The 13,107-nt window shown below is 45.1% G+C and overlaps 1 protein-coding gene across 2 annotated transcripts in view; it reads right to left on the reverse strand.

Annotated features, from left to right (window-relative positions):
- KCNQ3 (potassium voltage-gated channel subfamily Q member 3) overlaps window positions 1-13,107 on the reverse strand; it is a 162,198-nt gene that overhangs the window by 37,129 nt on the left and 111,962 nt on the right. For both annotated transcript variants that reach the window (XM_087931720.1, XM_087931719.1), the window contains exon 2: window positions 4,965-5,055. In XM_087931720.1, coding sequence (XP_087787846.1) covers window positions 4,965-5,055 — 91 coding nt within the window. The remainder of the gene's footprint in view (window positions 1-4,964; window positions 5,056-13,107) is intronic.

Raw genomic sequence — 13,107 nt, forward strand, 5'->3', positions numbered from 1 at the left:
TCATCTTACTGTCCTCGTAACAACAACCCTGTGAGATGAGCTGAGCTGAGATAAAGCGACTGGCCCAAAGTCATCCAGCTGCCTTTTGTGCCTAAGGCAGGACTAGAACTCACTGTCTGCTGGTGATTGGACCAAAGTCACCCATCCAGCTTTCATGCTTAAGGTGGAACTAGAACTCATTGTCTCCTGGTAATTAACCCAAAGCCACACTGCTGGCTTTTATGCCTAAGGTGAGACTAGAACTCACCGTCTCCTGGTGATTAACCCAAAGTTGACACTAGTTTCCTGGTTCCTAAGCCAGCATCTTCACGACTAGGCCAAACTGGCTCTAGAGCAGCACCCCCTAACCTTCTAGGGACCAGGGACCAGTTCCATAGAGGGCAGCTTTTCTGCAGACTGGGGAAGTGGCATGTTTTCGCCCGTGGCCTGGATCCCACTTCTGCACAGATGGGACTTTCCTCACTTGTGCGTCTTGGTTCCTGGTGGGCATAGACCTGTTGGGTGGAGGACCCTTGCTCCAGAAGTACCCAAATTGGGGGAGACCTTTTTAAAGCCCATTCAACGATGTTGAGGATTCCCAACAATTCCAGAAGACATAAGGCAAGGTTGTCCCAAGGTCTCATCCATTATCCATCCCAGACCACTGCTCTATGCTTAGACATATGTTCCTAGCCATAATTATACCGATGTGAGCAAGACGTGACCCGTGATGACAGGTTGCAAGCTCCATCTTTTTGCATGTGCTCAGGAACATCCCATGCTAGTACTCAAGGCGCATTAATGTGCTTTTGGATCCCTTGCTCCTTCTTGCCTCCTCCTGCAGGGACTTATGCTAAGGTGACCCATTTCCAGACTTTGCTGGAGCTCACAAGCCTACCCTGAAAAAAAAAAAATCCAGTTTGCTTTGGAAACTGAAGTTATGGGGAAAGTTGAAACATTCTGGCCCTCGTATATTCTATTCCAAAGTCTGAGAAGGTCACTGGAAGAGTCACTGACCTCTGTAGAAATGGTCCCATCTCAAAAGAGCCCATGTCATGCCTCTGTCAGAGTCTGAATCTGAGGAGGAAGCCAGACAGCTGACAGGGAGTGCGAGGGTGGCTCCGTTGGATGTGGAGGAGGCTGGGGAAGGGCAGTCCAGCTGGGCAGAGCAGGGGAGAGATAGAACAAGGGAGAGGGAGTTCAGAGGATGAACCAGGCCCACCCTCTCTTCATCCTAGGGCATGCATGGAGGAACAGAGAAGAGAGCAATGTGGGTTGCGTGGCTTAAGGGGGAGGAAAGGGCCCTGATTCCCTTCATTAGCCACACCTGGGAATGAAAGTTGATAAGAAAGGCAGGCTGTGTGCGGCAGGCTGCTGGGAGCAAACGTGACTTTATCCTGTGTTGTGGTGGCTTATCTGTGTTCCTGGAGTCTTCCCAACTGTGTGAGTTTTGACGTCCTTCAAGTCTGGAATTCTTGCTCCTGCCCTGCCAACTAATTACTTCAGTTTGGCTTGTTTGGACTTTACGTTACAGTTTGTGTTGCTCATGTTTTGGACTTGATTCTCTGCAGCCCAAAGGCTGTTCCTGGGAGAGTTTTTCTCCAGCCAGAAGGTAACCTGGAAATTGGGGGCAAAGTTGGAGATAATAAAGGGACTCTTATTGCTTATCTGATTGTGTTGCCTTCATGCCACGTCCTAGGTCATCACAGTCCATTTCAAGCCTAGAACCCTTCTAGAAAAGTTGAGATGGTCCATTCCAACCATGGAATCTTTCCACTAAATTTCCAATCATAGAAGACATCCTCTAAGGTTGATTTGACCGATTCTGACCTCACAGCATTTTCTAGTAAGGTTGGGAAATGCTTTCTCCGATAACAGAGCATTTCCAGCAAGCCAGGAACAAGCCTTCAAGAGCAGGACATTTTGATTCTGACCTATTTTGTCCACTTCTACTGGAAACCAATGAAGTCCCTTACATCAAGAAAGACTACTCCATCCGGGACTGTCTGCTCTAATGCAATAGCTCTCCAAGGGCAGGAGCAGAGGTGGCCATCTGAGCTTATTAACTGGAGAGGCTAAGCATTGAAGAGTGGACCTCTGGCTATTACAGCATGCCCTTGCGATCTCTTTTCTTCCTAAAATGTCCAATTAACCCCCACATTTCATTAATAGAGGAGACTGTCTATGGGATCCCAGTGACACAGCCAACCTCTGTTAGATGGGGTTGCTTCTTTGGCAAAGCGATATAGCCAATTTTAGAGGCTGCTCGCTCCTGCTAATTTGCCCATTCATGCAAAGATTTTACTCATGGCTGGCTTTCTTTTTTTTATCATCTAGAGCACTCAATACCATCCATGTCTTGGAAAGTCTTGGGTCAGAACGATCCATTAAAAGAGTACTTAATCAATGCATTCTTGAAGCAGAAATACTTGTGTTCTTTTATCATCCAGCCAGCCATTTAGAGTTGCTCTTCACCACCTATACTAGATTATAAAATCTTCAATTAAACCCTGGCAAGTGGTTTTGAGTTTTCACAGAGTTGGAAGGGACCTTTGAAGGTCTTCTAGTCCAATCCCATGCTCAGGCAGGAATCCTTACACCACTTCAGACAAATGGTTGTCCAATCTCTTCTTAAAAACCTGCCGTGATAGAGCATTCACAACTTCTGGAGGCAAGCTATTCCACTGATCAATTGTTCTCACTGTCAGGAAATTTCTCCTTAGTCCTAGGCTAGTTCTTTCCTTGATTAGTTTCCACCCATTGCTTCTTGTCCTACCCTCTGGTGCTTTGGAGAATAGCTTGACTCCCTTTTCTTTGTAGCAGTCCCTGAGATAGAAGTCTGTAGAGATTCTCAGTCATCCAGGTTGTGGTTGTCCCAAAGGTGCTTTTTCAGGAGGCAACTGGACTTTCTTTCTTGTTTTTTCTTTTGAAGACATTTCACTTCTCATCCAAGAAGCTTCTTCAGTTCTGATGGGATAGTGGGGGAATGGAAGGATTGATATTCCTTGTAGGCAGCTGGTCATTTGCATCCTTTTAGAGGGTCGTTGAAGCACCTGGAGGTTTATCTGGACCTTCAGGGTCACCTGAGTAGTGCCCCTGGTGTCCAAGTGCTTCAACAACCCTCCAAAAGGATGCAAATGACCAGCTGTCTGCAAGAAATATAAATCCTTCCATTCCCCCACTATTCTGTCAGAACGGAAGAAGCTTTTTGGATGAGAAGCGAAAGGTCTTTAAAAAAAAAAACCAAAAAGTCCAGTTGCCTCCTGAAAAAAACACCTTTGGGACAACCCCTTAGCTATTGGAACATTGCTATCCTGTCACCCAGTAGTCCTTCTTTTCATTAAACTAGACATACCCAATTCCAGCAAACGTCCTTTATATGTTTTAGCCTCCAGTCCCTTAATTTTAGGCTCTTCTCTGCATTGTTTCCAGAGTCTCAACATCCTTTTTTATATTGTGGAGACCAAAACTGGACACAGTATTCCAGCAGTGGTCTTACCAAGGTATTATAAAGCCATCGAGAATTAGAACGTTGTTGGTTATGAATGGGGTGACACAACTCCAAACACAGCCGGTGTGCAATCTGGGGGTACCTCTGATCTTTAAATAGCAGGTGGGAGTGGTAGCCAGGAGGGCCTTTATGCAACTTGATGTTGTGTGCCAGTTGAACCTGTTTCTGGGACTATGAGGTTCTGTTCTCAGTCACTCATGTCTTGGTCACCTCCTGAATAGACTACTGCAGTAGGCTGTACCTGGCACTGTCCTTGAAAGTGTACCCAGAAGCTTCAGTAGATATAAAGTGTGGTGGTATAAGCAGATATATGTGGGTCCTTAGATAGATACATCTTGCTCTCTGCTCTGTGACCTGCCTTGGTTGACAGTTTGCTTCCAAGTCCAATTCAAGCAGAGGTGGCATTCGGTAGGTTCTGACCAGTTCTGGAGAACCGGTAGCGGAAATTTTGAGTAGTTCGGAGAACTGGCAAATAACACTTCTGACTGGCCCCGCCTCCATCTATTCTCTGCCTCCTGAGTCCCAGCTGATCGGCTGGGTCTTTTGTTGCCCTGCACAGGAGAAAGGAGCTGGAAAGCAGGTTAGTGGGGTGGGGACGGAATGGAGATTTTGCAGTATCCTTCCCCTGCCACGCCCACCAAGCTACACCATGCCACGCCCTCCATGGCACGCCATGCCCACAGAACCAGTACTAACTTTTTTAAAATCCCACTACTGAATTTAATGTGCTGGCTTTGACCTTGAAAACTTGATGTGGCACGTGCTATGTCATCTCAGGGATCTTCTCTTCGTGATTACATTTATCCCCCTCCAGCAGGTCTCACCCACAGAAGGGTTCTACCTGATGGGATCTAGGAAGCGAGCCAATTTGGCCACTGCATCCGCCTTCTGGATCATCCTCCCTCCTAAATGAAGTTAGATCACCCCAACGACCTTCTGTAAAGCTCTCAAAATGTGAGAGGTTTTATTTTTTTCTTCTTCCCCAGAAAGCCTCAGGATCAAATAGGTAGCCTGAATTCTACTTGTACTGCATGTAAATATTTCCCCTGTCATGGTCTTGTTTTATCCAGGTGGATTGTTTTAATGAGATTGCAAAAAGTTTTTAATACTTGGTTTTATTGCCCCAGTGGTGCTTTTTCAGGAGGCAACTGGGCTTTCTTGTTTTTTCCTAAATAATATGAATCCTTCCATTCCCCCACTATCCAGTCAGAGCTGAAGAAGCTGAGAAGCAAAATGTCTTGAAAAGAAAAGAAAAGCAAGGAAGTCCAGTTGCCTCCTGGAGGAGTGAGAATGTCTACAGATTTGGTTTTGTTGTATGCCACTCAGAGCCACTTTGGGTGAAATGTGTGGCCATACAAATTGGACAAATAAATTAAAGGTATTAAACTCCTTCAAGGGAAGGAACCCTGTCCCAGTTGCCTCGGCAGAACAAGGATATCAACAATAACTTTGCAATAAGCCCATCTATGCTTACCAAAAGCAACAGCCAATATCCAGAAGCCTTTTCGTATTCTCCAAAAGTGGTCAGCACTGCTAAAATCAGGCATCCCAGCACAATCAGAAATCTGGAGGACGAGAGAAGAGGGGAAAGGAAATATTACCAGGTGTTCTTTCTACCAGCAGTTCTCTAAAAGAGTTGGGGCAGAAGAGAGAGAGAGAGAAAGGTTCTTGTTAAGCCAAGGATCCAATGTTATCCCCCAAAATACAGGTAGTCCTTGACTTATGACTACAGTTGAGCCCACAATTTCTGTTGCTTAAGGGAGACAGCTGTTTAAAAAGTTTCGCCCTATTTTACGACTTCTCTGGTCACAGTTGTTAAGTGGATCACTTTAGTGGTTATGTTAGTAACCCGGATGTTAAATGAATCTTAGCTTCTCCGTTGACTTTGCTTATCAGAAGGTCACAAAAGGGGATCTCGTGACCCCAGGATACTAAAGTTGTCATAAATACGAGTCAATTGCCAAGCATCTGGATTTTGATCACGTGACCATGGAGATGCTGCGATCATTGTGTGAAAAACAGTCGTCAGTCACTCTTTTCAGTGCCGTTGTCATTTCAAACGGTCACTAAATGAACTTCTGTAAGTCAAGGACTACCTGGAAGCACAATCCTCAATTTAAGACCATTTGCTTAATGACCATTCGAAGTTACAACTGGGTTTCTCTGAAAATAAGAGTGGGTCTTATATTAACTTTTGCTCCAAAAGATGCATTAGGGCTTATTTTCTGCTTAGGTCTTATTTTAGAAGAAATATGGTACTAAATGCATCCGTCTGGCTGAGGATCTTAACTGAAGCTTATCTGGGGGTAGGGCTTATATTACGAGCATACTGAAAAATCATGCTAGGGCTTATTTTCCGGTTGGGTCTTATTTTGTGAGAAAGTGGGATATAATGTTGAAAAATGTGATTTATTTAAGACCCTCATAGCATCTCCCCAGTCACATGACACCTAGGCACTTGGCAACTCTCTTGCTTAACAACCACATCAAAAGAAGGTCATAAAATCACATGCAGTCTTAGGAGGCCTCACTTAATGATCATGCCAAGTAAGGATGAATTTTCGAATCCCAATTGCGGTTGTAAATTGCGGACTACTTATAGTTAGTGAGTAGAATAGAGTTGGAAGGAACCTAGAAGGGCAGAGGTGGTGTTCAGCAGGTTCTGATCAGTTCTGGAGAACCAGTAGTGGAAATTTTGGGTAGTTTGGAGAACCGGCAAATACCACCTCTGACTGGCCCCGCTCTTATCTATTTGCTGCCTCCCGAGTCCCAGCTGATTGGTTGGGTCTTCTTTTGTTGCCCTGCACAGGAGAACGGAGCTGGAAAGCAGGTTAGTGAGATGGGGAGGGAATGGGGATTTTGCAGTAACCTTCCCCCAGGAGTGGGGAGGGAATGGGGATTTTGCAGTATTCTTCCCCTGCCATGCCCACCAAGGCACAGCCACCAAGCCATACCATGCCACGCCCACCAAGCCACACCCACAGAACCGGTAGTAAAAATGTTTGAATTATACCACTGCCTTGGGGGGCTTCTAATCTAGCCTCCTGCTCAAGCAGACAAGGGCAGCAGGATTTCAGATAAGGGCAGCATGATTTAATTAATTAAAAAGAACTATTAAGGTTTTCATGTCCATGCACGGAAGAGAGGAAAACAATACGAAACCAAAAGACCAAAGCATCTTTATGCTTTATTCTTCTCATTTCATACAGATTCGTTTCCAAAAATGAAACAATTCACTTTAGCCACAGGGAGGCAGCAAACATCCATGTTCAGAACAGACTCATTAGCTGTTGGGTTCAGTCCAAGGCTTTGGAACCTTATTTATTTTTAATGTGATAAAAGTACCCCTATTTATCATATTTAATTTAATTTAATGCGATAGGAGTATTTATCATGTTTAATTCCACATTTAAATGAAATTAAATTGAGTCTGGTTTCAGCTAAACCAAGTTTTCTAAAAGAAATCACTGTACTGGATAACTTTTGAAGCCGCTTTTGGAGAATAAATAGCAAAGGAGAAAGTTTATGTTATTTTTCTTCTAAAGGGGTGAGGAAGGTGTTTCATACTTTCCCTCCCTCTGGGAATAGTTACAAAACATTGTGAAATCTCTAAGACATAACAGTAAATATATAAAAAATGATCCTAATCATTTTGCTTATGGCCAAGTGAGGAAAAATAGATCGATAAGCTAAAACGGCCCACTGTTAGGAGAAATCCAGAATCTATTAAACGTTTGCTTGTGGGTCGGGATTATTTATTCTCTATCTCTTTTTTCCCCAGTACATCTATATAATGCTTTCCATCTGTTATGGAACCCAAAATGACATACACAGAAAGGAAACTGGCCCTTGGCAAAAAAAAAAAAAAAAAATTAATAGTCTTTAATAAAGCAGTGACTTGTTACATAAACTTGCAATTTCCGTCTCTTAGGAAACAAAGGTGGATTTCAGACAGAATTCTAATTGTGTTCTCTCTCTTTCTCTCTCTCTCTCTCTCTCTCTCTCACACACACACACACACGGAGAGAGAGGGCGGGGGGAGAGAGAGAGTTGTGTTGATGAATTTTGTGCTGGCATTTGTGGCGGTGGTTCTTCATCCTTAGCTGTTGTTTGGAGGCTGCATTGACCCTGTCAATCTGTTTATCCTGTTGCAAAGCTTTCATCCGTTTGTCAGTAAGTTCTGTGGTGCGACATACCTCAAGTGCTGCCTGTAAACTTAAATTATGTCCCCTCAAAAGGCAGTTGGTGTGTGCTTTCACTAATGACACCTAGAACTATTTTATCACGAATAAGTTCATCTCTTAAAAAGCCATACCCACAGATTTGCAGCTCCCCCTCTCTCTCTCTCTCTCTCACACACACACACCAGAAGTGGTATTCAGCAAGTTCTGACCAGTTCTGGAGAACCGGTAGCGGAAATTTTGAGTAGTTTGCAGAACCAGCAAATCCCACTTCTGACTGGCCCTGCCCCCATCTCTTCTCTGCCTCCTGAGTCCCATCTGACTGGCTGTGTCTTCTTTTGTTGCCCTGCACAGGAGAACAGAGCTGGAAAGCAGGTTAGTGGGGTGGGGAGGGAACGGGGATTTTACAGTATCCTTCCCCTGTCACGCTCACTATGCCAAGCCACACCCACCAAGCCACACCCACAGAACCAGTAGCAAAAAAAAATTGAATCCCACCACTGACACAGAGAGAGAGGGGAGGGAGGGAGGGAGGGAGAGACAGAGAGACAGACCAAGAGAGAGGGGAGGGAGGGAAGGAGGGAGGGAGGGAGAGAGAGAGAAAGACCAAGAGAGAGGGGGGGGGAGAGAGAGAGAGAGACCAAGAGAGCAGGAGAGAGGAGGGAGGGAGGGAGGGAGAGAGGGAGACCAAGAGAGCAGGAGAGGAAGGGAGGGAGGGAGGGAGGGAGGGAGAGAGAGAGAGAGAGAGAGAGACCAAGAGAGCAGGAGAGGAAGGGAGGGAGGGAGGGAGAGAGAAAGAGAGAGAGAGAGACCAAGAGAGAAGGGGAGGGAGGGAGGAGGGAGGTAGAGAGAGAGAGAGAGACTAAGAGACTGGGAGAGGGAGGGAGGAGGGAGAGACAGAGAGACAGACCAAGAGAGAGGGGAGGGAGGGAAGGAGGGAGGGAGAGAGAGAGAGAGAAAGACCAAGAGAGGGGGAGAGAGAGAGAGACCGAGAGAGCAGGAGAGGGAGGAGGGAGAGAGAGAGAGAGGGAGACCAAGAGAGCAGGAGAGGAAGGGAGGGAGGGAGGGAGGGAGAGAGAGAGAGAGACCAAGAGAGCAGGAGAGGAAGGGAGGAGGGAGGGAGAGAGAGAGAGAGAGAGAGAGACCAAGAGAGAAGGGGAGGGAGGGAGGGAGAGAGAGAGAGAGAGAGACTAAGAGAGTGGGAGAGGGAGGGAGGAGGGAGAGACAGAGAGACAGACCAAGAGAGAGGGGGAGGAGGGAGGAGGGAGAGAGAGAGAGAGAAAGACCAAGAGAGAGGGGGAGGAGGGAAGGAGGGAGGGAGAGAGAGAGAGAGAAAGACCAAGAGAGGGGAGAGAGAGAGAGACCGAGAGAGCAGGAGAGGGAGGGAGGGAGGGAGAGAGAGAGAGAGAGAGACCAAGAGAGCAGTAGAGGAAGGGAGGGAGGGAGGGAGGGAGGGAGGGAGACAGAGAGACAGACCAAGAGAGGGGGGAGGGAGGGAGAGAGAGAGAGAGACTAAGAGAGTGGGAGAGGGAGGGAGGGAGGGAGAGACAGACCAAGAGAGAGGGGAGGGAGGGAAGGAGGGAGGAGAGAGAGAGAGAAAGACCAAGAGAGAGGGGAGAGAGAGAGACCGAGAGAGCAGGAGAGGGAGGGAGGGAGGGAGGGAGGGAGAGAGAGAGAGACTAAGAGAGTGGGAGAGGGAGGGAAGGAGGGAGGGAGGGAGACCAAGAGAGAGGCAGACCAAGAGAGGGGCAGAGGGAGGGAGAAAGAGAGAGAGAGAGAGTTATTGAGGTTTGTCAGCTGTCCCCTGAAATGTACACGAGGAAGGAGACATCCCAGATTATACTCCTCCTTTCCAAACATCAAGGTCACACTTTGTCTCCCAATCATGATAGCAGCCATCAAAATTTGCTTTATGGCTTGGTGAAATTGCTTTGGCTGAGGTTTGATTCATGCACTGTTTTCAGAAATGTCTTCATTATGCGAATGCTAGAACTTTTCAGCTGGTGGACGGAGCTTTGGGTAGCATGCATACCATAAATGAGCAAATAAACTACTGTTGGGAGGGGGTTGTGTGTGTGTTTGTGTGTGTGTTCTTTTGAGTCAGTTGTGGTGACCGTATGGATAAGTCCCTCTAAGTTTTCTTGCAACGATTTCAAAAGTGCTTTACTCTCGCCTCCTTCTGGCTGAAAGTTGAAGGACTGGTCCAAAATCACCCAGCAGGTTTCATGTTTAAAGTGAGACCAGAACTTCAAATCTCTGTATTTCTGTCCAGTGCTTTTAACCACTATTGTTGTCTAGTTCTCACGTAGTGCTATATTTTAGTGGGTAGGTTCACTCTCTGCACTAAATTACAAAATGTTTGGCTTTTTCTTGGCTAAATGCTTGACCATTAACAACTAGCCACTACTTAGTTGTGTATATGTGCTTTCCATCTCTGTTGTTCTGTCTGTCTGTCTGTGAGAAAGAGAAGGAGGAGAGGGAGAGAGATTGGAAGACAAATTCAAAAATATATAAAAGAAAGAGAGAGAAAGGACAAAGAAAAATTGCAGAAAACAACACAATTCAAGAAAGGGGGGAGATAATTAAGGAAGAAACTTCTGCCTTTCTTTACTGGAGTTAAAAAAATCCTTATTCCTCCTCCCTCTTTAACAGTACAATAATCCCTTCATCTTTTTATTTAATCCTTTTTCAATCATCAAATCCAGAAATCACCATTTCACTTTTTTCCATTTTCAGCAAAAATCTATACAAGGTTTCCAGTCTTTTGTTAAAGGTACTTATTATTTCGTCCTTGGCCAAATAGGTCACTTCTGCCACCTCTGCTAATTTAGCCATCTTCACAATCCACTTCCTGGTTGTGGGCGTTCCAAAATTTCTCCATCTTTGTATGTCTTAACAATACTGCTGCAATTATCATAACTAATAGAATCTTCCTACTTAAGGGTTCTGCCTAGGCCAGGATATCTTAGCTTACTCAACAGATCATATTCAAACAAAGAAATGAAAGAAAAACCTGCATTGCCTCATAAATAGCCTTTGTAAAACTACAATATTTCACTTAATTGCGGTGTTTATCTAACATACTGAAACCGAGGTTAACACAACGTAATTCTTGTGTGCATATACATGACTATGTCCAAGCAAGTAAGTTTTATGACATTTCTACAAGGTTGCCTGGTTCATAAAGCCTGCTAAAACTATGGCTGAAGTTTCACAACACGATGAACGACGAACTACAGCTAATCCTCGACTTACAACAGTTCATTTAGTGACTGTTCAAAGTTACAATGGCACTGAAAATGTGATAGTTGTAAATTAAGGATTATGTGTAATGTTCACGGGTGGCGCTGTGGCTCAGAGGTTAAGATGGGAAAGCCAGCAGCTCAGGTTCGAGATCCAAGCGCCATTTGATGGGGTGAGTTCTCATCCTCACCTCAGCTCCTGCCAACCTACCAGTTCGAAAAACATGCAAATGTGAGTAGATAATAGGTACCACTTTGGTGGGAAGGTAGCAGCGTTCTGTGATGTCATGCTGGCCACATGGCTGTGGAAATGTCTTCAGAGTGCGCTGGCTCAGTGACCTTGAAATGGAGATGAGCACAGCCTTTTAGAGTCAGCAATGACTAGTTGAGTAAAATCCTCAGGGTCCTTTTATTGTAACTTCACGCATGATTTTTGCTTTTTTAATGGGAATTATGAGCAGTAGAGGAATAGCAGCTGATTCGTACCTTGAAGAGCCGTGGTGGCACAGTGCTTAGAATGCAATATTGCAGGCTACTTCTGCTGTCTGCCAGCTGCCAGAAGTTCAATTCTTACTGGCTCAAGGTTGATTCAGCCTTCCAACCTTCCGAGGTCAGTAAAATGAGGACCCAGATTTTTAGGGACAATGTGATGACCCAGGGTGGGATACAAAACAAACACAGTCACAGAAAACAGAGGAAGCCCCTTTTATTCCTTCACTGTGCTTCCAAGCTCCAAATATTCTTGACGGAAACCAAAAAACTCCTACACAAACAGTTACAAGAAGAGAAAAAGCCACACAAACCAGGCAAGATAAGGGCTGGAGGATGTCCACAGATAACACACACTGGGAAGGACGCCAAACTCAGAGAGGAACCATAAACTAGAGATATTTCCACGCTTTGTTTCCAGCGTTCAACCGTACACAGGTCCATCCTCTTATTCAGTTGTCACAGCTGCAGCCCCTGAAGAGGATCAAGGCCCTCTCCTCCCAAATAGACTACGTCTCTCCCATATCCTCTCTTCCCTGTGTGCCCTAGGATGGAGAGAGGATGGGCCTGGGTCTTCCTCTGACTGCCCAGCCGGCCTCTGCCCTTCCCCAGCCTCCTCCACAACCTCTGGAGCCACACTTCCACTCCCTGTTGGCTGTTCCTCCTCTCCCTCAGAGTCAGTCTCTATCAGGGGCATGACAGACAATATGCTGAATGTGTTAACCATTCAAAGAGGTTATCAAAGTACTACGAAGCAGTATATAAATCTAAGTGCTATTGCTATTGAAGGTGAATTTGCATCAACAATACATTGGTCTTCATGTTATCAGAACTCTTAAATTTATCCTGACATACTGTAACAATATATTACACTTAGACAAAAAAAAAGTCTTTTATTCTAGTGTTCAGTAAAGTGTTTCGATATGCAATCCATCAGCAACCCAGACAGCAGGACAACCACTTGTACAAAAATCAGGTATTTTAAAGAACTGAAGACTTTAGCAAAAGCCATCAACATTCACCAGAAAAAAGCTCTGTGCAGTTTCTCGAAACGTTTAGATGGAGTGAGCAATAATGATTCTCAACGGAATATAGCATTGCTTCTATTCTCTCAGATGATAGGCTAATATTTCAGACTGTTCCTCCTCCTCCTCCTCCTCCTCCTCCTCCTCCTTCCCCCTTGACATTTGTTAATGCAGATAATTTTATCAAACTTCCAGCAGAGAGCATCATTATAACAAGCTGGGCTGCTTTATTTATTATATTGTCCAAATGAGCTATAAAATTATGCTGGCTCTTCTTGATGGAACATGCAGCATGGACAACTGAAATTAAGATACAAATGGCCTGCCTATAGCCACACCACATTTTTTATGCTGGTGAGCACATCCAGATCTTTTAAGAATATGTTCTAGAACATAGAGTAACAAGGTGGGAAGGGACCTTGGAGGTCTTCTAGTCTATCTCCTTGCTCAAGCAGGAGTCCTTCCGGACAAATGTCCATCCAATCTGTTCTTTAAAACCTCCAATGATGGAGAACCCACAACTTCTGAAAGATTAATTCCACTGATTAATTGTTCTTACTGTCAGGAAATTTTTTCCATAGTTTTAGTTCTTGATAAGTTTTCATCCATTACTTCTTGTCCTGCTTTCAGGTGCTTTGGAGTATAGAAAGGTAAAGGTTTCCACTATCCAGTCGTGTCCA

This window comes from Pseudonaja textilis, chromosome 3 (assembly GCF_049901715.1).
Source record: "Pseudonaja textilis isolate UNSWEBS1 chromosome 3, rPseTex1.2, whole genome shotgun sequence".
NCBI classification, from domain to species: Eukaryota; Metazoa; Chordata; class Lepidosauria; order Squamata; family Elapidae; genus Pseudonaja; species Pseudonaja textilis.